At 38.4% G+C, this 25104-nt stretch overlaps 1 protein-coding gene across 4 annotated transcripts in view; it reads left to right on the top strand.

The window, feature by feature from the left end:
* Nucleotides 1-24782, top strand: part of eya3 (EYA transcriptional coactivator and phosphatase 3) — a 50414-nt gene extending 25632 nt beyond the window's left edge. For all 4 annotated transcript variants that reach the window (XM_039739244.1, XM_039739245.1, XM_039739246.1 and 1 more), the window contains 10 exons: nt 251-410; nt 4161-4294; nt 4489-4572; nt 6297-6386; nt 16806-16864; nt 17697-17857; nt 19441-19555; nt 19766-19887; nt 20727-20827; nt 24416-24782. In XM_039739244.1, the coding sequence (XP_039595178.1) occupies nt 251-410; nt 4161-4294; nt 4489-4572; nt 6297-6386; nt 16806-16864; nt 17697-17857; nt 19441-19555; nt 19766-19887; nt 20727-20827; nt 24416-24496 (1107 nt within the window). In that variant the 3' untranslated portion in view covers nt 24497-24782. The remainder of the gene's footprint in view (nt 1-250; nt 411-4160; nt 4295-4488; nt 4573-6296; nt 6387-16805; nt 16865-17696; nt 17858-19440; nt 19556-19765; nt 19888-20726; nt 20828-24415) is intronic.
* Nucleotides 24783-25104: the final 322 nt, after the last annotated feature.

Below are 25104 nucleotides of genomic sequence, written 5' to 3'. Positions count from 1 at the left end.
GTTTATTCAGATGGCAAAAGCGGAGTAACTTTTGGTCTGCAATTTATGCCATGTAATTATAAGATGCCATAGTGCCATATGCTTAAGCATTTTTCTTAAAATATTTTTATAATAAAAATATTTTATAATATTAAGCAATATATACAGCATTTGATGAGATCATGTGGTCTTAAATTAGTTTGATTTCACATGTAGTCCATTTGTATTTTCTATGCACTTATTTAATGTTCTTTGTTTTTTTTGTTTTCAGGAGTACCCCACCTACACCTCCATAGGTCAGAACCAGTATACCCAATATTATGCAGGCTCTGGTTATGGTTCTGTGGGTGTTGTAAACAGTAATGTTAGCAGTGCTACTGTTGACACTACACCTTTTGAGTGTGATAAGACCAAAGTTCTGCACCAAGCTGGTATTTATAATTTTGGTTACTTTTTTGATATTTTACTTTTCAGAAATAGCAGTACTGTTTTTGTTCAACTTTGAATACATTAGTAATACTGTACTGATACTTTTATAGGGGATAAAAATGACCATATTGTCGGTTAATTTTTTTATTTAGTTTAAATTACACTAAAACGTGATGTGTCAATAAATATCCTTTATCTGGTAGATGTTTTAAGTAGGTAAAAGATATTATAAATACAGAGAATTCTTGTAAACTATTATGTGAATTAAGGATTCATAGTTAACATTGTTATAGTTATTCAATCCCCGTTGTTGAATTACTGATTAAAAAAAGAAATGATAAAGATAAATAAAAATAGACACCCTGCTTTGTAAGAGAAAATGATACAGTAGTTATTATATTGACAAGGTTCTTGGTTGTATGTTTGGCTTAAAATTTTTTGTCTATAGTATACAGTAACATTATTAGTGATGGGCAGCATCTGCGTGCATCTGGGAAGGGCTAAAATTCATTTCCTTGTTGAAAAGAAAAACGGGTACAAGACTCAATAGGGAGTGAGGGAACAAAACCACCTTTTTTCCCTTCCCTTCATTTATATATTACTTGCTTTTTCCTTTTCATTTGCACAACTGATAAAGGCTCTATGGCCTAAATGTTGTGTTCTATAGTTACTTTATTTCTCATTTCTCAACTATATAGTACATGGAAGCTTTTTGGTTGTGTTTTGACTATGGATAGCTGAGTTTTCCAGTCTAGTTTCCAAATCAAAAATGTTTTACCATTGAGGCTAATGACAGTGCCTCAAGAAAAAGTGATACACCCCAGCTCAATATCATTTATTAGCTAGTAAATGCCTTTAAATTAATGATTTTGATTGATTCTGTTATTATATATACCTATTGTATATAGTTGCTTTGTGTGTTGGGGAATGCATTGTAAATGTTAGTCTTTTTGTATTTCATCTTAATAGTTCACAGTTTGGAGCAAACGTTATCACTCTTTCACTCAAAGTGCTGCCAAACTTAACTACATTTAGCATTCTTTCTTTTTACTGAAAGCATAAATTCTGCTTTCAAACATAAATCAGTTGGGCTTAATTCATTCCTAATGTGTCTATTTAAATGAACAACAAAGAAAATCTGTATTGGGCATAGTAATGCAGCAAGACACATTTCTCAACTCAGATTGTAAGTTATTTGTATAATCGATATGGTTATTCTGCCTAAACCATTGGTTCTCAAACTGTGGGGTGGGCCCCCTGGGGTAGGCGCAAAGATGCAAAAAAAAGAAAACAAGAATGAAAAATACATCAATTGAAACCAAAACAAATTAACTTAAACTACATTCTGATACTAGAAAAATAAATATAGTTAGATAAATGTTGATAAAAGTTAAGTAGGTATAATAAAATATGCATCTATGATATATCATTAATTAAAAAAGAACAAATTGGTATTAGTGGGCTCCTTTCAAAAAAATGTTGGGGCTGGGGACGGCGATTAAAACTGTTATGAAAACTCAGGTCACAAATCCTTACAGGTTGAGAAACGCTGGCTTAAACCAAGTTATTCAAACAATAGTTAATCAATAATGTACCTAATTTGAATGTATTTAGACATTATGACTTATTTACAATATATTGGTCTGTCATCTAAATTCAATAAGTTATTGCACAGCAAATACAAATAATGGCATGCTTTAAGGAGATTCACTTAACAGGTGCTATTAGCAAAAATCGATACAGTAAGTAAAGCAGGTTCATCTCATTATTTACCCTTTTATGAAATTTCAAATAAAATCTTTAGTATCAAAGGCTTAATCCTATTTTCTTCCCAGATAAACCAGAGTGCCAGTTATACAGAATAATTTTAATAAGAAATGAGGATTGGAAGTAAGAATTTATTTAATTCAACATTAAAGCAATGTTTCGAATTGAGCAATTCAAGTATCTATATGCATGTTGCATATGAAGAGAAAAAACCTTGTTTCCAAGTGATTTTTTTTTTTTTTTTAAATTGCTTGAAAACTCGGGGGTACTTTGTGTGTTTATGTAAATGAGGACATATTTTCAGTAAATATTGTCCATATTTCTGTTATGATTCCTTAAAATAGACTATTTTAACTAGTAAAAATAAATATTTTTATAAACCAAAGTCAAGTTGGGGAGCATGCAATGGTACAGTGCGTTGTCACACCCACTACATGGCGAAACAGCTCGGGATCCCAGTTTGCAACCCCCCAGGCAGACACGTGGTCCAGTCCCGCCCTCCGGAAATTACTCTCTATCTGCCGCAGCCAGGTGTTACATGGGCGACCCCTTGGCCTGGTCCAGCCTCTCTGGTCCCCAACAATTAGGATCTTACGAGCCAGATCACCCTCCGGGAAACGCACCACATGGCCATAGTGCCGTAACTGATGCTCCCTCACAATGCAGGTAATGTGCCTCATTCGGGACTACATGAGCAACCGCTCATTCGACACAACGTCAAACCAAGGATTTTCCGGAGAGACACAGTACCAAAGGAGTCCAGTCTTCGTCTCGGGTCACTGGATAGCGTCCATGTCTCGCAACCATATAGCAAGAAAGGAAGCACCAAGACTATAAAGACTTGAACCTTCATCCTTTTGCATAGATATCGAAAGCGCCACACACCAGTTTCCAGCGACCTTATGACCCCCCATGCTCTCCAAGAGTCTCCAGAGACATGAATGTCACTACCAAGGTAAGTAAACCTCTCAACAAGGTCAACACTCTCTCTGCAAACAGACACACTGCTGATGGCTATGCCCAAGAGGTCATTAAAGGGATGGATCTTAGTTTTTATCCAGGACACTCGCAAGCCCAGACCCTCAGACTCCTCACTAAGTCTCTCGAGTGTCCCGTCAGAGCCTCCATTGACTCTGAGAAGATCACAGTATTGTCAGCAAAGTCAAGATCTGTGAATCTTTCTTCAGCAACAGATGCCTCACAGCCAATGGACCCCACAACCTTGCCCAACACCCAGTCCATAAAAGCATTGAACAGAGTAGGAGCAAGAACACACCCCAGAATCAAATGGGGAAAAACGCAGAGGTCCTGCCTCCGTTCTGCACAGCACTCGCAATACCAGTGTACTGGCCAGCCATGATATCCAGCAACCTTGAGGGGATCCCGCAAACCCTCAAGATGTTCCACAGGGCAGCTCAACCAACTGAGTCAAACACTTTGCAAAAATCGACAAAGGCTGCAAAGAAACTCTGCCGATATTCTTATTTGAGCTCCATGAGAACCCTCAGTGCCAGGATGCGGTCGATGGTAGACTTCTTAGGTGTAAAACCAGACTCTTCAGGTTCCTGGTAGGTGAGCAAGTGATCACTGATCCTATCGAGGATGACCCTAGCAAGGACCTTACCTGGCACCGACAGCAGTATTATCCCCCTGTAGTTGCTACAATCCAGGCGATCACCCTTCCCTTTCCAGATAGAGATGACAAGTCCCGTTTTCCAGTCAGTTGGGATGATGCCAGTCTCCCAAATGGAAGCAAAGATTGTCCTCCTGGCATTTATAAACCTGCTCTTGATAATTTGTTTTATGGGCTAATCAGTGGTTTGCAGTATAAACATGTAAAAATTGTATCCCTAAAGTAGGCTTTAACATTTGATGAGAATTTCAGATTCAGTGACCCATAATTACCCTTTTCTTCCCTGTATGTCTTAACTATATTTGAATGTAATTAATTTTATGTAAATGTGCATTTACATTTATTTTTTCAGATTCTTCAGTAGGATCACCCCCCTCAACAAATGTAAGAGATGCTGAAGATCTTGGTCGTAGAAATAGTACAGGAAAAACCAAAGGAAAGGCGAAGAAAGGAGACAATTCAAAATCGGCAGATAATGACTTGGAGGTATGTCTTCTGTAATCAAAAATTATACAGGAAGTTTTAGATAGTATTGGATATATAAAACATAAATAATGACACACTACTATTTCAGTTGATAAGTAGCTATTTTTTCTATTTCGTTGTACTTCTACTTTAAATTAATAGCGCTTTTAATTGTTGAGCCACAGGTAATAATCTATTTTTGTTTACTTCTGCAGAGAGTATTTTTGTGGGATTTGGATGAAACTATAATTGTATTCCACTCATTACTTACTGGAAACTATGCTGAAAAATTTGGCAAGGTAACTTTTTTTTTTTTATGTCCTTCCATCCCAGTTCCGCTTTATTGTAGGAATCCATCCATCCATCCTTCCCTTGGTTATACCAATAGCAAAACTCCATTTTATGGCAAATGCATGAATGCCCACATTCATTCATCCTGGAGTAGTTTAATATCACTAATCAGTCAGCCAACATTGTGTAGCAAGGTGAGAAAAAACATGCCCGTAGAGAAAGTCCATGTAAACATCAGCAGAACATGTGAAACAAAAGAAGAAGATTTTGTACATTTTGTGAATGTTTTTGAAAAATCTGAAAACATAAACTTTACAGTTTTACAAAATGTGAACTTTGAGTTTTGATTGTGCTATGTTAGTGAAATGCCCTTTTACTCTTTTTGAAAATGTAGCTTTCAAATTGTTGTGCATTATGCCACTTCTGGCAAATAATATATTTTCAAAACTGTGTATATGCATAGTTCTTTTGAAATTTGGAAAAAATATTCTGCTTTTAAGAAACTGGGAAGGGTAAATCCATTTGTTTTAGGAGAATTGCCTAACAAATAAGCAGAACAAGTCATAAATTGCACCTCACTATGATCAATCACAGTCCAAAGCAAAGTGCACACTACAAAAATAACTTTGATATTTGCAGGATGGGAGTGTTGAACATTATATTTACATGCTTGAATAGAAACATTTTTTAAAATATAAAAAAAAAACTTCTGTGGGGCAGAAGCAGTGGGTGCTTCTTGAACTTATTTCACCTAATTATTTTTAATTTAATTTTAAACTGTTGCTATAAACCCCCTTTTTATTAAAATGATAGGTATTTTGTTTTCATTTTAAAACTTCAAGTATATGTGTTTTGTGGCAAGGAATTCAGATAAAGTTCTTATCTGCGACAGATTCTGCTAAAATACATTTCATTTTGTTAACTTAGCCTGGAAGCAAAGTGATTTTGTGTGCTATCTAATAACAGGAGATATTTATAATGTAAAACCTGTGTAATAATTACATAATTTATGTTTTGGTAGCATATTGATACATTTGCTTTAGAATGTAGAGGAAGGATTTCTAAATTTATATTAGGATGCATTCCTTTGTTAATTAAGTTTTGAATGGTTTAATAGACTGCAGTAAACTTATACAGCAGGGAGTGATTTGTCATATCTGTAGCCCCTAGCATTAAGGATTGTGGGACAAAACCTGTACCATAGGTATGTAGTACCCAAACAAAATGTATGTAATCACTAAGTGCAGGCAAATGTATTCATGTCAGAGCAGTATATTTTGAGTTATCTTGGATTTATAAATTAAAAAGCATTTCCAACTAAAGAAATTAATAAATTTGTGAATAGCCTTATTCGAATGGTTTAGAAGTGGAAACTCAGAATTGTGTTGTAATATAATGCCTTTTGATTGTTCATCTGTTTATGTGGTACAAACTTGGATGAATGGACTAGCTGTTTGAGTTGCAAGTTCATGGTGTTGAAAAGCCTATTAAAGAGACATGTATGTGTTTTTCTTTTGCAAGCCTGTTCTGCTTATGTCTTTATTATACTACCAGTAGACAGCACTTTTTTGTGCAATTTAGCTTAAGTGCAGTTTAATGTAATTTGTTTAATCTCTTACTTTTTAATAGATATGTGTTGCAGTTACAGAAATTCTAAAGTTTATTTGACATTCTTGCATTCATTTTGTTTGTACTTTGCATGTTTTAAATTTTGTGGTGCATTTCCTTTCAGGATCAAGCTGCAACCTTGACCCTAGGACTTCAGATGGAGGAGCTTATATTTGAGCTAGCTGACAATCACTTGTTTTTCAATGATTTGGAGGTAAAGCTGACTATATCACCTTGATGATTATTTGTACTAGAGCATAAAATTGTTTTTATTGACCATATGGATATTGTATGAGAAGGTTAGGGTTAAGCAATATATTGAATGGCATTTCATATTCAGAATACAGAAACAAAGTCCCAGACTATCTTGGAACTTTTTGATCTAAAGCAGAGTGGATTGATAAAGAGAAAAAGCGTACAAGTTTTATCTGCAACTCTGGAAAGAATAGTCAATTGAAAGGTCAAAACGCTAGGAATAAAAGATTGGCAGGCAACATTTAAGGAGAAAAATTAAACTTGCATATATTACCAAGCCATGGTCAAAGCCTGGAAACTATTTGTTTTAATACCTCGTTACATGCAGCATAGGTTTAATTAGATAGCTGCAATGATCTTGTCAATCTTGTAGCACATAGTGTTGATGCAACTGGCACACTACATGGCAGTGAACATTTAAAAAATTTAAAGCAACGTGCCCCATTATTTTTGTAATCTTTTCATAGACATATCATAGTTATTTGTCAAATTCTAGTCTCTAGTTTACCAATATGCTATGCTTCCATCAGTCTGCAAGGTTCCAATTACAACAAATAGCACCAGCTGTTGCCTTCAAACAGCTTGTTTTCAGCAGTTTGAAATAAGAGTTCATGGTTACCTATTCTGGATGGGTCCTGTGGTACAGGATTTCAGGAGACCTTAAAGTCAACCTGGTGGACACATAATAGGCTAAGAGGAAAATGTTAGAGCACTTTTTCAGTGCCAGCTTAGGAAAATAGGATTAAGGTTGCCATTGCAGGCATCAGGCTGAGGGCTAAAGTGGACACCATCTGCATTGCTATAAGCGGTTTCACAAAGAAAAGCAAGACTTAAGATTCTTAAAATCTGAGTATTATTAACCACAACAGTTTTTATTGTGGTGGCACTATAGTTGACATATACAGGTTGACCAACTAATTCAACTCAAGTTTCCATATATTGGTATAGCAATTACCTCATAGACGGTCATTGAAGAATTCTGGAATTTCCAGTATGCTGCAGAGGTTTTCTTTATGATCATCCCATAAAGCCTGTAGCTCACTAGGAATCACAGGGACCTGGATAAGTTTGTCTGATATTAAATGATCTGAAATACATAGAAACTGCCAAGTTATATACTTGAGGATATATCCAAGTGTGTGGTTGGAAACATTTTACAAATGGGTACATCATTAACTAGAACTAGGTCATTTACCTGATTTTTTTTTTAAAAGGTACAACTCAGTATTGAAGAGGAATTCCACTGTGTTTGTAGTATCTACAGTACCTTTTAGTATTAGTCACATTTGCAAATTCCCAAGAGGACAGTAAGCAAATGAAATTTTTGTTGTGTACATTCAGTTTCTCATGATAACAACTTTCACATAGTACACTATATAAGAAAATGGACAAATCTTGCAAGTTCAGTACTGCTTTTCATCCAAGATTCTTCCTTAAAATATGTCAATGATGATGACATTTTATACAGTAGGTATCACACAAGTGACACAAGCACATTGGCAAAAAGAAACTTCCAAGGAGAAAAAAACTTGCTTAGCCGTTGATAGACAACAGAGGCGAGCACATCGGCAAAACGACACTGCAAAGGAAAGGGAACCTCGTTTAGCCGCTAATGCACAACTGATGCGATTGATTGAAGTGCCATAATACATGGTTTCTAGTAGCCTGGACATTTTACAGCACAGGCTTACACAGCTGAGTGCATTTGCAGTACAAGAAAAGTTTTTTTTTTTGTAACACATGTTGAAGACAATGCCTGTTGTAGGTAGTGCTGTAAAGTATCTGAAATTGACAGATAGGCTATATATGTTTCTAATGAAAAAGTTAGTCGCAAGAGAAGTAAAGCAAATGCATTTGGTATGACCAATTTGATAAGACACTGACGGGTTTATCACTTTGCTGAGCATGCAGACTTTCAGGACTACAGTAAGAGCAATAAAAATGCTAACACAGCACCCCTGCAATCATTAATGGCTTTTTATGGAGGGTGAAAAAAAACAACAGAAATCTGACCATGATATCCTAAGTTGAAAGGGCATTATACATAAAATAATGGCATTCCTTGCTTTAAATGATTGTTCCTTTCCTATTGTAGAATGTTTAGGATGTAATTTATTTCCTCTCTTGCGTGCGTAATATATCTTCTGGGGCAGACTATTCTTTTCCAGATATGGCACAAAGAAAGATGTACATTGTTTAGTCTTCTCATATACAAACCTTCTTCAGAGGTAATGCGTCCTCTATATGTGTTGCAGCTGATGTGTGGAGCGCAAATGTGAGCCCAGTGTCCTCACAAAGCTCAGCAGTTTAATGGATTTACTCTAGTTTTAACATAATTATAGTTATATATTTCAGAATTTTCTGTCTTACAAACGGTCACTTTTCTCATAATGGCTTTTGGAGTAAATGAATAGCACTCCTAAAAGAAAAGTCCATACTTTTATCATCTTATGTAATACGCTACCATGGCCGTCTGTTTTATTGTATATACAGTAAGCTGAGTTGCCAGTTTTGATAGACAAAGGGCCTTGGTTATAATGTTGGTTAATCAAGAGTAGTGGAAGTTTTGTAAAACTAACTAGGTGCTTTTCTGTATACAATATTTGTATGTTTTTTATTTATTTTTTTTAATATAACCAAGGGATTATACTAATGTTGGACAGTGTGGTGTAGTGCTTAAGACTTTGCATCTAGTGGCCATGAGCAAGTCCCATCACCTGCCTACGCTCCACTTGGAATAATGAAAGAAATACTGTATAAGCAATTGTTTCTCAATTATGAGTCCGTATGATAATAATATTATTGGGTGACTGGAGCTGCTTACTTTTGATCATGCTACACTCTATTGCCCTTGAATAAAATATTCCTGCATTAGATGAATTCCTACTTTTCTAGTTACTTGGTCTTTATTGCAAGACACAATTTTACAAACATGTATTCTTTTGAATTGAAACAGGTAAGTGGTAGGAATAATGTGAAACATGAGTATATATTATCATTAGATGTTTTAGATACATTGTTTATAGAAGTGTAGCATTTCTTTGCATGGTTTTCATCATTTATTTGGTCAAACAGTGCTTGAAGTGGATATATGGTCTGGAGGAGGCACAAGCCCTCCTCACGCCCTCCTGCCCCGGCGGGCTCCAGCCCGGCGGGGCCACAGTGCCCCACCGCTAGCGAGGACACGTGGGTCCAACGGCACAACCCGAAGGGCAGCACGCCCCAGCGAGGGTCCTACTATGTCCCCAGGGTCCAACACGGCACCCTGGGACATCTGTCTTCGCACCCTCGCCGGCGCAAACGCCCCTGTGGTCTGCGCCCGCTCTCCCCGCTGTCCCCAGCGGGTCACCGTAGGCCTACCGGCGTGGAGCACTCCCAGCGGGCCGCTCCAGGAGGGCAGGTCCCTGTCGGCGTCGGCCTCAGCGCGCCGGGCTTCGGGCCTGTAAAATAAAGGAACAGAGGGCCAGAAGCACAGCCAGGACACTCACCCCAGCGCCCGCCGGTCTCCGACGACCGTGCTCCTGCCCCCTCCGACAGCCCCCAACTTGCCTGCTGAAGTCCTCCGCCGCAGGTTCCATGCCCGTCCGCTCGCCGGCCTCGCACCGCCTCGCAGGCAGCTCGCCCAGCCGCCCAGGGATCTCCTCTGTCCATCCAGAGGACGGCCCTTCTCGGGCCGCGCACCCAGCGCGCTTCTTCCTATCGGAGGAACCGCATCCACCCTTCGGTTCCTCCTTCTTCTCTGACGCGCTGACGGTCTGGGTCTGAGCACAGCAAAGCTCAAATCCAGCCCGTCTGCGTCCAGGCAGAGCGACAGGAGACAGCTGCAGGCTTGAAGCGGAGGGCGCTGGGACCCAGGGCACTCAGCAGCCCCGATCCTACCAGCCCTTGCGTGTTCGATCTCCCAGCCTCGCTAGCTGTCTGCACCGCGCATCCGCTGTTGGGAGGTCGCCTACTTGGAGCCGGTCGTCCCGTGATCGGTCCGCGGCCATGTTCGCGAACCCCCACTTGCTCTCACGGGAACGGCAACACTCACCACTCCCGCCGTGTTCTGCCTGCCTCGGTTCCAGCGCCGCCCGATCCTCCGCCTCACGCGGTGTCTCTCTCGACGCGACCGCCATCTCTATCAGCTGCTCACACTGAGCGGCGAACACGCAACAATTCCTCAAGCGCCGGCTCGGCGGGCGAAGGATTCCCGAGAGAGCGCCGAGCCGCTGGTGGAGAGAGAGAGAGGCGTCGGTGAGCTTCCCTGTCGATCGGCTCCACGCGACGCCTGCCTCCTCTGGGCCACTCCCTCTGGCCCAATCGGGTCCTTCTCCGACACGAGACTGGGATTCCTTGGGCCCCTCTATCCAATCATCGGCGGCACGCAAGACACACCGGCCAATCCCGCCTGTCAGCGGGCGGGACCTCCGCCCGCGCCATCTTGCCTCCCTGCTCCGAGTGCGGAGACGTGCCTCTCGCGCGTTGTGGCTGCGGCGATTCTTGAGCCGCAGCGGCTCCGCTTCCGCAGCCTTCTTTGCTGCCGCCCGTGCCGCTGCCGACAGCCCGTGGCGCGGCGTGCTCCTGCCACGGACGCGGATCCGCCCGTCCCTCCCTGTAGAAATGAAGGTAAGACCGACCCGAGGGGCGATGAATGCAGGGCAGGGCACTTACCTCCCGGATCCCGTCATGCGAGGCCCCGCCGGTGTGGCCTTCTGTGCTGCCACGGCCTGGCTGTCTGTCTCGACAGCGCGACTGGAGCCCGCTGCGCTCCGGCGATGTCGGGTTCTCCTCCGCACCCGGGGAAAGCAATTCCGCTGTCCGGTGGCGGTTTCTGGGGCGAACGCCTGCTGGTTGTGCGGGCGCTCCGCTGCCAGTGTGTGGGTCGCTGCTGCGCCGGGCCGTTCACAGAAATTAATTGTTTAAACTCAGGTCCCCGCCTTGTCCCAGGCGGAGCATCCTGCCGACTACGCCACTGTGAACGCTGGTCCCGGCACAGACAGACGGACGTCATATTTTCACCCAACACACTTTATTTACACTATTTACAAGGTGTTTGCTCACGTGCACCCCCAGTGCCTTCTCGCACCGATTCCCAAAAGTCCAGGCCCACAGTCCTTAGTGCCTTCCTGGCCGCCTCCTGTCCTCGCTCTCCAGCTCAGTCTGCTTCCTCCCGACTTCCACCAATGACTGGAGGGAGGCGCTATAAATAAGGCTCCCGGATGAGCCCCAGGTGTTCGTCCTTAGGCCACGCCCAAGCGTGGCGGAAGTGTCGGCTGTCTTCCTGGCAGCTCTCCGGGTGCCACAAAATCTTCCCCGGCACTTCCTGGTGTGGCGGAAGTGCCGAGCTCCGGGATAATTAGGCACGGGCGCCGCCTGGCGGTGGCCACGGGTCCCCTACAGGGCTGGGCTTCAAAGCCCTGTACCCGAGGCCCCTGCCTAACCAGGACGGACGCCCCACTCTGTCTGGAGGAGGCACTCGCCCTCCTCCGGTCCTCCAAGCGTCCCGGCGGGCTCCAGCCCCGACCGGCAACCGCACGGGATAAACCGGCATCGGGGCGCCGCCTGGCGGTGACCACGGGCCCCTACAGGGAAGGGCTTCCATGCCCTCAACCCGTGGCCCCAACAGAACCAGGACGGACGCCCCGCGTCTGGAGGAGGCACAAGCCCTCCTCACGCCCTCCTACGCCCCGGCCGGGCTCCAGCCCCGGCCGGGGCCACAAGGTAAACGTCTATGCGTGGCAGTATGTGTGTGTCTGTCTGTCTGGCCCAGAATGGCAAAGTGGCCAGAAAGTGTGAGGCTACAGCATGAAGCTCAAAGAAATCGACTCTGTCGCCAAAGTGAAACTCGCTTAGCCGGTATCACACAAGTGACACAAGCACATTGGCAAAAAGAAACTTCCAAGGAGAAAAAAACTTGCTTAGCCGTTGATAGACAACAGAGGCGAGCACATCGGCAAAACGACACTGCAAAGGAAAGGGAACCTCGTTTAGCCGCTAATGCACAACTGATGCGATTGATTGAAGTGCCATAATACATGGTTTCTAGTAGCCTGGACATTTTACAGCACAGGCTTACACAGCTGAGTGCATTTGCAGTACAAGAAAAGTTTTTTTTTTTTTTTTGTAACACATGTTGAAGACAATGCCTGTTGTGGGTAGTGCTGTAAAGTATCTGAAATTGACAGATAGGCTATATATGTTTCTAATGAAAAAGTTAGTCGCAAGAGAAGTAAAGCAAATGCATTTGGTATGACCAATTTGATAAGACACTGACGGGTTTATCACTTTGCTGAGCATGCAGACTTTCAGGACTACAGTAAGAGCAATAAAAATGCTAACACAGCACCCCTGCAATCATTAATGGCTTTTTATGGAGGGTGAAAAAAAACAACAGAAATCTGACCATGATATCCTAAGTTGAAAGGGCATTATACATAAAATAATGGCATTCCTTGCTTTAAATGATTGTTCCTTTCCTATTGTAGAATGTTTAGGATGTAATTTATTTCCTCTCTTGCGTGCGTAATATATCTTCTGGGGCAGACTATTCTTTTCCAGATATGGCACAAAGAAAGATGTACATTGTTTAGTCTTCTCATATACAAACCTTCTTCAGAGGTAATGCGTCCTCTATATGTGTTGCAGCTGATGTGTGGAGCAAATGTGAGCCCAGTGTCCTCACAAAGCTCAGCAGTTTAATGGATTTACTCTAGTTTTAACATAGTTATAGTTATATATTTCAGAATTTTCTGTCTTACAAACGGTCACTTTTCTCATAATGGCATTTGGAGTAAATGAATAGCACTCCTAAAAGAAAAGTCCATACTTTTATCATCTTATGTAATACGCTACCATGGCCGTCTGTTTTATTGTATATACAGTAAGCTGAGTTGCCAGTTTTGATAGACAAAGGGCCTTGGTTATAATGTTGGTTAATCAAGAGTAGTGGAAGTTTTGTAAAACTAACTAGGTGCTTTTCTGTATACAATATTTGTATGTTTTTTATTTATTTTTTTTAATATAACCAAGGGATTATACTAATGTTGGACAGTGTGGTGTAGTGCTTAAGACTTTGCATCTAGTGGCCATGAGCAAGTCCCATCACCTGCCTACGCTCCACTTGGAATAATGAAAGAAATACTGTATAACCAATTGTTTCTCAATTATGAGTCCGTATGATAATAATATTATTGGGTGACTGGAGCTGCTTACTTTTGATCATGCTACACTCTATTGCCCTTGAATAAAATATTCCTGCATTAGATGAATTCCTACTTTTCTAGTTACTTGGTCTTTATTGCAAGACACAATTTTACAAACATGTATTCTTTTGAATTGAAACAGGTAAGTGGTAGGAATAATGTGAAACATGAGTATATATTATCATTAGATGTTTTAGATACATTGTTTATAGAAGTGTAGCATTTCTTTGCATGGTTTTCATCATTTATTTGGTCAAACAGTGCTTGAAGTGGATATATATGTGTCATTGCCCTATGTGTTGCACTGATGTATTAACATGAGGAGCAAGAAACGTGTAGCAATACCTTCAGGCATTACAAGACAATTTCTTTGGGTTTCCCATTATAAATGCAAGGGCCATGATCTAAGGCCAGCACTGAAGCATCGAAGAGTGTTGGTAATCAAAAGCAAAATAAATGAGAAGTAATGGCTCACTTCAAGCACCAATGCAAACAATTTCAGAGAGCAGGAAAGTGGGGCAACCCCATTCAAAATAAGCAGACTAACATGTAAATATTAATTTTGGAGGTCTGGTTTGGGGGTCCCATTTCAAAGTCTGTAAATGCGGATGTATATTATAATGGAGTAGCTCATGGAGATAATGCAGTTGGTTCAGAGGCGTTTCTAGGATTTGCTGGTATCGTGGTCTTTGTCCCCTTTGATATTGTCAATCATGGTCTTACATGTACAAAAAATCAGAGTGGATGAGTCCTGTTGGGCTTTCTTGCACGTTCATATACTGTAGTGGTCCAACATTGATGAGGGGCTATGTTGTTTGTGATGGAAAATAAATTGGAGCTTACCACTGTTGTCATGTATATAATCAAGAAAAGATCAGGAGCTTAATCCACTGAAGCTCTTATGCTTCTACCGACACCACTGTGTCACACCTGACTGGTCTTGGAGCAGGAGGACACTTTCTAGCAAACCAAAACCTACTTATAGACACAGGATTTAACACCAGCACTAAAGGTTTCATCAACCTTTCTTCTTCCATTTTATACCTGACAGTAAACTAAAAAAGAGATCACGTGTGTTTCATGTCCAGGACATTGCCTCCTCTTCAGTCATTCATCCACTGTATTGGCTAGTGCTGCTGTTCAGTTGGTCAGTCGCTTCTGCTTTGTCCTTTTTTTGTATAAAGCACTGTCTTGTTGCAGAGAGTGATAGCATAATATTAATAAATATCACATCTGCCTTATGGCTTGTGGACGGCTGTCATCCCATCTTTCTTCTCACCCTCTTGGCATCCCTCACATCCGTAAGGAGAACGGATTGTACCTGCACCTCCATTTAAATCGGCCTCATTGACCTTCTGGTGTGCCGTCCATTCATTCCACAGTAAATCGACTGACCACTCTGCCTCCTCTCGCTTGCTTTCTCTGCTTAGGCACTCAATATTGTGCTCACTCATGGTCGTCTTCCGTTTTGAATTTTTTTTCCCCCCTCATTCCCCCTTCTACCGTGCAGGCTCCTCGTGTACTGCCTGATTGGCTGCAGATGCTGTCCTTCTGTTGTGAATGAAGCACCTGACTGATCTTACATTTCCATGTTGATGCACAAACAGCCAAGCACACCAAGTCAACCCTGGAGCAAATCCTGCATGTGCACACCCACCACACATTTGAAGCCTGCACGCTCCGGGAACCAAATATTTATTTAAAAATCGTGCTTTGCCATGGACCTCTTATAACAAGCATATTTGTAGTTTACAGAAATGGTGTATAATTTGCTAAATTTGAGGCAAACAGTTGGCCAGTTAAGACTGCTTCACAGGAGCTTTATGCAGAGTTCATTGTAATGTTTACAAACCTTATGCCAGTGTTGATGTTGCTCAAATTCAAAATTGGTTACATAAAACATCACAATCAAATATGTTCTCTTGCTTATCTGACAAATCAGAATTATCTCAAAACTGTACTAATAACGATAGGAAAATGTAAGCGCTGTACTAAATATACAGACAATATGACACACAGCTCTGCAGCTAAATATGCATAAAACTCTCAAAATCAACTGAGCTGCGGTTGTTAAATGCATGCATAAACATCCAGAAATTTACTGGACTGCTGTTACTAAATAAACCTTAAAACCTATGGTCAGAGAAATGTCTGTTTGACAAGTAAATCAAAAAAGATTTTTGCAATGGCTCAAACATTTCAGTGGCAAGTTTAATTAAAATTCACACATTGATGATGGCAGTAATAAAGAATTTCTTACAGGGCCCTTGACATTAAATGTACATATTGTTGTGCTTTAAAATGAACTGATGACATCATTTGGTTGTAGAAGAATAATCAAAGACAATTTAATATCAAATTTTAAAGTACAAAGACAGGTGTATCATTGTCTTAGAAAATTTCAACACAGCTTATTATTTTATTTAATTGCATTACTGCGATCCTCTAAATAAGTATTTTATATGCTGTTTACACGTGAGCGTTTCCTCTTGAATTTGTTGTTTATATGGACCACCTCCCTTCTTTTGGTACCAACATTTTTGTTTATAACTTCAGGGTTAGCGGTCTTCCACCTATGTGAAATATTTAATGTAGGCTGGCGTTGTTGAGTGTGGTGTCCTTCAGTTTGCCCTTAGCTGATGCCGGGAATTGAAAGTTATCAAAAGAATACTGCTTAGTGACTCTATGGGAAAAATAGACAGGCATGCCAGTGTTAACATGCATCACTGTAAGCTCAGTTCTTCCAAGGCCATTGAGTATCATTGTAAAATCTTAGTCATCTCTGAAGTCTATTTCCGAAAGTAGATGTGGCTATTGATACACTCTGGGAGGCTTCTTCCATTTCAGCAAGGTTTGCTTGGATTTAAAAGCTACGACATGCATTGATATATTTTGATATATTCCTCAGTTGTGGGCCGCCTTCATTGCTTCATACATCATCAAAAGCATCATTCCATAAAGTAATAACACTGGCATTAAAACAGTGACTTGTTTGTAATTTAAATTTATGATAAATAATTTTTTATAAAGAAACACGCTGAAAGAAAATGAGAAGAATAGAAACTTGCACAAAAAGATATTAATTTATTATTGAAGAATAAACTTTTATTTGGTGTATGTATTGAGTCTATAATAAAGTTGAACTGGAATGCATGATTTTGTACTTAACAGTAACCTATTATTGTTTGCCCTAGGAATGTGACCAAGTTCACATAGAAGATGTTGCATCTGATGACAATGGTCAAGATTTAAGGTTTCTGGATTTTATTTGCAATATATTGATTGATTTTTTTTGTCATTTTTCATCTTTGTTGTTTTAAAAAATGTAAAATCTTAATATTAAAAAGATCTACCATTATGTGATTTTTAAAGTATTTTAAAAAATTGTAATGAATTGTGATACCAAACCCTGTTGTAGCCACATTTAAGCAACCAATTTTGATAATATTTTAAAATACAGCCTTTGTATATACTGTAGTAGAGTCTGACTTCCTGTTTTGAATTACCTTTGATAGCATTAATGTAATTTTAGTTTCTGGAGTTAGCAAAATCAATGTATAACAATGATCAATTGTAGTTAATCAAGTTTAAAGTGGCAGGATACTTGCATGCTGCACTGGATGGGGCTACAGCCCACTGCAGGGCCCACAATAAGGAAAACTAGAGTACCTAGAGATAAAGACCTATATTTATGGGTAGAATCTACAGACTCCATACAAATAACAACTATATGTGAGTTTTGAGCCCTGACCTATTGATCTATGATGCAACAGTGATCACCACTACACCTCTGTACCACCATGTATCATAGATATGTATCCAAAACATTTACGTTTTCCAATTGCATGCTCTGGGTAGTAATCTACAGTATTGATGAAACGTTGTTTTAGATCAGATAAAGTATTAGCACATCTTATGTTTTTCACACTATTGAAATTAACATTACTGTTGGATTAACTGGATTTACCAAGTCTCTATTACAAAATTGAATTTCATATAAATATATGTCGGTTTGTTTTTTTTTCTTGTAATTCGGATAATACCCCTTTCTGCAAGGCTAACAAGTCTCTTGTGTTTGTTTAAAGTAACTACAATTTCTCTGCGGATAGCTTCAGTGGTTCTGGAAGTGGATCTTGCAACAGTTCGACAGGTGGTGTCCAGGGAGGTGTGGAGTGGATGAGGAAATTGGCATTCCGCTATCGCCGCCTTAAAGAAATATACAATGCCTATAAATCTAATGCTGGTGGTAAGATTTTCTTTCAAAAGGAATTAAACTGTAGATTGAAGGGCTCTGTCCATATTTCACATTTCTGGAATTAGTCTTTTGAAGCCTTTTCCAGAAGGCTGATGACTAAGACAATAACCAAAATCTTTGCTTAGAAGAAATTAAAGCAGTAGCTCTTTTAAGATAAATATGGAGAACTGATTGACACCTAATATGATGCATGCAGTATGTTCAGAACATGTTTTCATAACTGATTGTGTAAATATTTTCATAAATGTAAGAATTTTACAGAATCTCTTAACATGAATGACTTTGTTTGGAAATACAAAAAGTTAACTCCGACTCTGTAAACTACAAATGCACAGATACGGATTTTTTTTTTCTCCCCAGCCCAAAAGAAACAAACGTTTTATAGAGTCTTAAGCCATTATTTCATAGTACTCCGCATTGCACACATCCATATGAACAGGGCCAATTTAGAGATGCAAGTTTATCTAACGTGCAGCTTTTTTAAGAATGCCAAGCACAAGCTAGGTAGGACCTTTCAAACAAGTTTATTGTCAAAGAAGCTTTGTAAGTTGATTGATTAGTCTGGATCAAATCCTGCAGTGTTTATAGATTTGATGTTGTATTTTTTGGTTTCATAATGCTAATTTCAAAAGTGAATCAGTTTTCAAAGAAAACAGAATACATTAATTGCATCAGTTTTTCCTATGCCTAGGGTGCATTGAGCTGAAGATAGCTATATACAATGGGAGTGTCCCATTAATCCTAGTCACCTCTTATTATGAACTGTGCTGTTATCACACTTGTGCTTCTGTAATATCATTGTAGAAAAACATATTTCCTACATTATTTTACTAAGATTTAGGTTATGTTGGTATCCTGTTTGTTTTTTGTTTTTTTCCTGCAGTTTTAATCTTTTTCTGCTATAGTATGCTTGCTTTCTTCCTGCATGTTGAGTCCCAGTACACTGTGCAGTATCATACAGGATAAAAAAAAAATTAAATTAAACTTGAGTAAAGCTCTAGACATGTCTCTCTCTCTGGTCCTTCCTTGCACTTAAAATTCTTGCCTCTTTAAATTACCGCAGGAGCTAGAAATTGAGCTGTCTGCTTCAGTCGCCCGTCCAAATTAGTAAATACTTGGTCATTGCAAAAAGTACCTTCATTTATTTGCACACCTGCATTACTAAACTATGCCTCCTTTATAAAATATATTTCTTTTTTAAATGTGCTGTCATTCACAATAATAAACTGCAAAGTTACTCATGACATAAAAGCAAAATTGAAAGATACATTCAAACAGTGCCCCACTGTCCATTATAAACCTCCAAATCCAAACAGTGGATACTGGATTATACAAGAGGCACATATTACGTGCCATGCAGAACTGGCTAAAACATGGCTCATTTTTATGGCCATCGATCAAAGTGCCACTAATAAACAAAGAAATGCAAAAGTTAAACTTACTCATATAATGCAAGGACATTCAGCACAACATATATTTACTTATAAGAAGGTTAGTTTAATTAGCTATATATCATTAATTAATAACCCTATTTTTCTTTCTTTTTTTTTTTTTTTTCCCCCTCCCTAAAACAGAACTTCTCAGTCCAGGGAAACGTGACTTACTCATTCGTCTTCAAGCTGAAGTTGAGTCTATTACTGATTCCTGGTTAGGAATTGCATTGAAATCATTGCATCTTATTCAATCAAGGTACCAATACTGAATCATTAAAAATTTGACCGTAATAGTGTATAGTTTATTTCAGATTGATGTTTTAGGAGTTATATTTCTGCTTATTTGAAATTATATGGGAACTTAAATAATGCATTATTTCATAACTTTATCATATTTATTTAAAAGTAAATTTAGTATAGCTCGGTTTCACTAAGATCAGTGTTTTTAATGTTCTTTGTCCTACAGAGGAAAATGTATAAATGTGTTGGTTACCACCACTCAGTTGGTACCTGCATTGGCTAAAGTGCTTCTTTATGGATTAGGTGAAGTTTTCCCAATTGAAAATATATACAGTGCAACAAAAATTGGTAAGTTTGGTAGTGATTTTGTATTGAATTATTTCCTGAGTACAACCAAAAACCAAAGCCAAAAACGGCCTAGAGTCCAGTAAATTTCAGTGTACTACCTTAAATCTGTTTTAGAAATAACACAAGTTCCCTAAAAAAAAACTTGTTTTATTACAACTTAGAGTGAATGGCACCATGCTACTGCAGATGTCTTAAGTAACATAGTTGGGTTTTCAGAATGCTTTTTCAAAGGTTTTAAACATAAATAAGTACTGTAACTGTTTAAGTGGAATAACGTAATATAATCAAAGTAAATATATGGTGGGAAATGTTTGTCCAGTTTGTTTCATATTAGACCTTTGTGTAATTGCATGTGTGTGTTTTGTAATTTTTGGTTATGGGGTCTTACTTTAAAAAATCATTAGGAAACATTACTTTTTTTGGGAGTACAGTAAGACTAATTTGAATTTTAAAACTCCTAGGTGTGAATATATAATTTTAACCCCTCCGCCCCACTGTTCAGTAGAAAAGAAGTCATTTTTCTATGGGGTAGGAGCCAAGCTCATATTTAGAGGTGCTGATTCTAATCCTAACCACTTTATAATCCACCGTGACCCAGTGTGATGATGTACACCACAGATAAGTCATTAGAGGATAACATGATATCATCAGCTGTAAACTGTAGAGATATAGTGCTTTGGTACCAAAGTTAAATATTTTCAGTCCTCAGCCGTACTTTTATATCCCATCCATAAAGTTTTTAACATCAGGGGAAATTAAGTCATTCCTAAGAAGTGACCTTATACATTGGTTTCAGTTTGTTTTCTTTCATTTTTTATAACTTTTTTTTATCTTTTTAGGAAAAGAAAGTTGCTTTGAACGAATTATGTCACGTTTTGGGAAAAAAGTTACATATGTGGTTATTGGTGATGGACGTGATGAAGAGTTTGCAGCCAAACAGGTGACATTTCTTTTTCCTGCCATTCCCTGAGTGTCAGTTCATTAACTAATGACTTCAGAATACACAGGTGTAACACATACTTGATTCACAGTCAATAGAGAGAGTGAGAGGGGTTGGGCGCATGTGCTGATAGCAAGTTTCCACACCCATCACATGACTGGGACCCAAGTGCAGCGTGTGACACCTCAGCACCACACTGGAATAGTGTGAGGATTTTTACAGTGGCTGGGGTGTTAATCCTGCCACCAACACCCAAGTTTTCCCTGTAGTTGCAGGACCTCCTTGCAGGGCTGGATGTAGGGTGACCTCATACCCAGGACGAAGCAATTGCAGGTTAAAGGGCCTTGCTCAAGAGTAGAGTCACTTGTGGCGTTTATGGGATTCGAGCCACTACTCCAATCTACAGTAAATAGAGATCAACAAAAAAGCTATCTCCAATTTAATATTTTGAAACAATTTTACATATAAGAGTAAGACACTTTTTATTTACAATTAAGTGAACAGTTTTGAAACTTTATTTTATGAAAACAATTTTGAATCCCCTATGTTTAGTACTTAGAGCAACCTGTTTTGAATTTAATGACAGAAGAGCGCAAAACCTTTTTGCAGTCATATTTAATACATTTAAAGAATAAATTGGGCCATTCCGCTATAAGGAAAATATTCAGATTCTTCTTATAACTGTGGCTTAGGAGTGAACTCTACAAATCAAGGCATAGTTTTTATTCTAGGTTAATTCCATAAACTCTGATTACCATTGTGAAATGATTTTGTTTTAATCAGTCTTTTTTTTTTGTATTTTTAAGTTGCGTTTAAATCATTCCTAAGCTGAAAAGTACTTTTGCAGCGGTGTTATCCTGTTATGAGTCAGTAATGTATTTAGCTAAAATATCCTCATAATCTAGAACTTGGTCTCATTGGTCATAAAAAGTGTTCCAGGGCCAGTGGTATCAAAACATCGTTTCGGCATCAAAAATCCACTTTTATATTTCATAGTGGTTTTCAATTTATTTTCTGTATTTTTTTCCATCTACTTATACCAAACATACTGGTGGTGCAATTAGACTGATTTTCAGTTTCTCTTTTGATCTGAGCACCAAGTTCTAATCAAGATTGGACAGTGTAGTGTAATGGCGTTTAAAGCTTTGGATCTGAAACCTGAGGTTGTGGGTTCAAATCTTGCTACTGACACTGTGTGACTATGAGGAAGTCGCTTGACCTGCCTGTGCTCCAATTGGAAACCAAAAGAAATTTAACCAATTTTATCAAATGTGGATAAAGGTGTCAGCCAAATAAGTAAATGTAAATGAAAAACTTGGGGCAACTCCCATCTGTTTTCAATAACAGGCAACAATCTAATGGGCCTTTTATTTGGCAAATTGTAGAGATCACGTGAAGTTGGGGGTTTAATTAGTAACTTAGAATAGTAAGTGTCATAACAGTATTTTAAAAAATATTTTATACTGACTTAATGTTTTATTTTTGGTTTATTATAAACATTGAATCTGATCCCTGACACAAGCACTTTAAATGTTAACTCATTATTTAGGTTTGCTGTGCATTATGTGAAGAACACAATCTTGTGTTAATTTTTAATTGTATTTTTATGCGTTCTGTGTAACTGTACAGTAACAGTTAGACAGTTCTGAAGTACACTCCAAGGTATTTAACCAAGCAGTTTGGTGTGTATAAAATATTTAGTAACTTTTTTAACAGATCTCCCATTTGATTTGCATTTCTCCCCCAGCCCATACATATATACTTGATCAACTTCTGTCTGACTGCATGGATTTAAAATATATACTTGTATTTTATAGGCTGTTTTAGTGGGCTTAGTTAATGAATTATTTTAATGTTGAAGAAAAATATTTAAACCGGAATATGGATACCAAGCCCCATCACTGTTATTTATTACTATTAGTGATGAGTGAAACATTTAAGTTTAGATTTGTATACATTTTTGCAAAACTGACAGTTTGTTTTGCAGGTGATTTTTTTTATTTTTAATAATGTTCACATATGAAGCTGTGTAATACATCAAATTTGTACCATCAGTCCTATCAAAAATCAAATCTATTTATGCCTGTTTATTTTTGCTTTATGTTTGTTCTCTTTATGTTCTACCCATTGTGGAGGGTTGTAGCTTATTTAAAAATATTACTGTTTCCTTTATAGGAAAACTTAATACATGGAAAGCTGCTGCTGCCAAAAAAGTTCAATTTTGCAGGTTTTATTCTGTACACCACGAATCACTAGCTGTAGTAAAGAAAGTAATATCAGTGGCTTTAAAACAACAGCAAAGGTGTAAAGGTTTAAAACTGGAAAAGGCTTTCAAGTTGTGTTTAGTAAAAAGTTAAACAATTTTGTTCTAGCATACACTTGAAACTTCTTTACAAAACTTTCTTTTAACATGGTTTCAAATGTTTTTTATAATGCATACAAATACACTCAAATGAAAATTGCAGTTTTAGGTAGCTTCTAAGTTGTAAGTAAAAATAACTGATACATTTAGATTTTTGTTTGTTTCAATAGTTTTGCAAGTTACAACACAAAAACCCATTTTCAGTACCCCAAACTGGTTTTCTGTCTCATACTTTTATAAAATAATGTACTTTAAGTTTTGGAGCATCTAGTCCTGATCGTAATAAAAACTCCTTTTTGCACCCTCTCATGTTCTAGCAAATCTTTTAACTCACCGGATATTTTTCTAGCAATTCAAAATTACTCATTGTGTCAGCTTATTTCTTAATGTTGCTACTTTACCTTGCCTCCCATGAGTATTTAAAGATAAGATAACATACGAAGCTTGCACTGAAAAAAGTGTGCCATTTTTACAATGTGCTGCAAAATAGCCAAGAAATTTTTTTTTGTCATTTCAGAAATGTAAATATCCAAAACAGACAATAATATAGATTGAGTTATAGAGACTTTTTATGTCATGTACTGAGATACTTTGGAAATCCCATCATATACTGGCTTTAGGTTTTACTGTGGTCATAGTCTACAGACGGCTTAATAATTTGTTAGCACAGCTTGGGTGAGAGGTGAGCTAACGCAACATCCTATTCTAAAATTTGATTTTTAAAAAACGCTGACCTCTGCTGAAGAAGTGTTTACTTCTTTGTATATTTTTTCTTTGTTTGATCTTTAATTATTATATGAGAGAATTATTAGTGTCAAGTTCAAATAATGAGGTTAAGATATCATAATTATTCTATTATACCATAAATGTTTTAGAATGTTAGTATGTTCAGTGAAACATGTCCACCTGAAAAAATACAAAATTGGTAGAAACATAATATATATTTTATTTGCGGCCAAGTTACTCATTTTTGATTCACTAGTAAGCAAGTTACAATCATGTCTTTATGTTTCTATTAAAAATGAAGAATACAGAATAATGCTAGTTTTTAATGATAATGTGATGTTGGCTGACAAGCAGTCTGCGGCCTTATTGTTTAAGTTCTGAAGAGGGTCAGTTTTGTGTGATGCATCAGAATTCTTCTGCTTGCTTTCTTTGCTTTTTACTAATTTGAGTCATTATTGCAAAACTGTTGAGTGTTCATTGTTATGTGTATTTTATTCTAGCACAACATGCCATTTTGGAGAATAAGCAATCATGGAGATCTAATATCACTGCACCAAGCTCTGGAACTTGATTTCTTATAACATTGGAGACAATAGGACTATTTCATAAACTTAATACAGGAGTAAGCCAATAAACAAAATACCCCGATGAAGACAATCAATGCAGTGCCACATAAACTGGGCAATTTACGTTCAAAATCATGAGCTGAATGTGAACTGAAGCTTGAGAGACAAGGATGGATTTTGTGCTATTTCATCCATAAACAGCATTTCTTTTTCACAGATGTATTGAGTAACATTTTTGAAAACCACGGCTGATGGTGTTTTTTTTTTTTTTTTTGATGTTCTGAACCAGATCAAGGCATCACTGAATCCTGTTATCATAAAAAAAAAAAAACTTAAATAAAGAAGGAAAGGCATTTTATTTTGTCTTTATCCAAGTGAATGCCATAGAAAACTGGTCCACTCCACTATGAACACTAGTGCTGTGGTGTATTGAGGAGGACCATGACTACTTCAGTTTTCATCTCACAAATATTAATACAAAGACTGAGTGTTAATTACACTGTGCTATTTGGATAATATGGACTTTTTTGCTGTGAAACGTAGCCAAGGCAAAATTGATTTATATTTTTTTCTTTCGGTATTGGATTCCAATGAATCGCCACCCACAACATTTTTGCTGATGG

Source organism: Polypterus senegalus, chromosome 17 (assembly GCF_016835505.1).
Source record: "Polypterus senegalus isolate Bchr_013 chromosome 17, ASM1683550v1, whole genome shotgun sequence".
Classification (NCBI taxonomy): Eukaryota; Metazoa; Chordata; class Cladistia; order Polypteriformes; family Polypteridae; genus Polypterus; species Polypterus senegalus.
The sequence above is the reverse complement of the archived record's forward strand: the minus strand, read 5'-3'. Positions and strand labels throughout refer to the sequence as shown.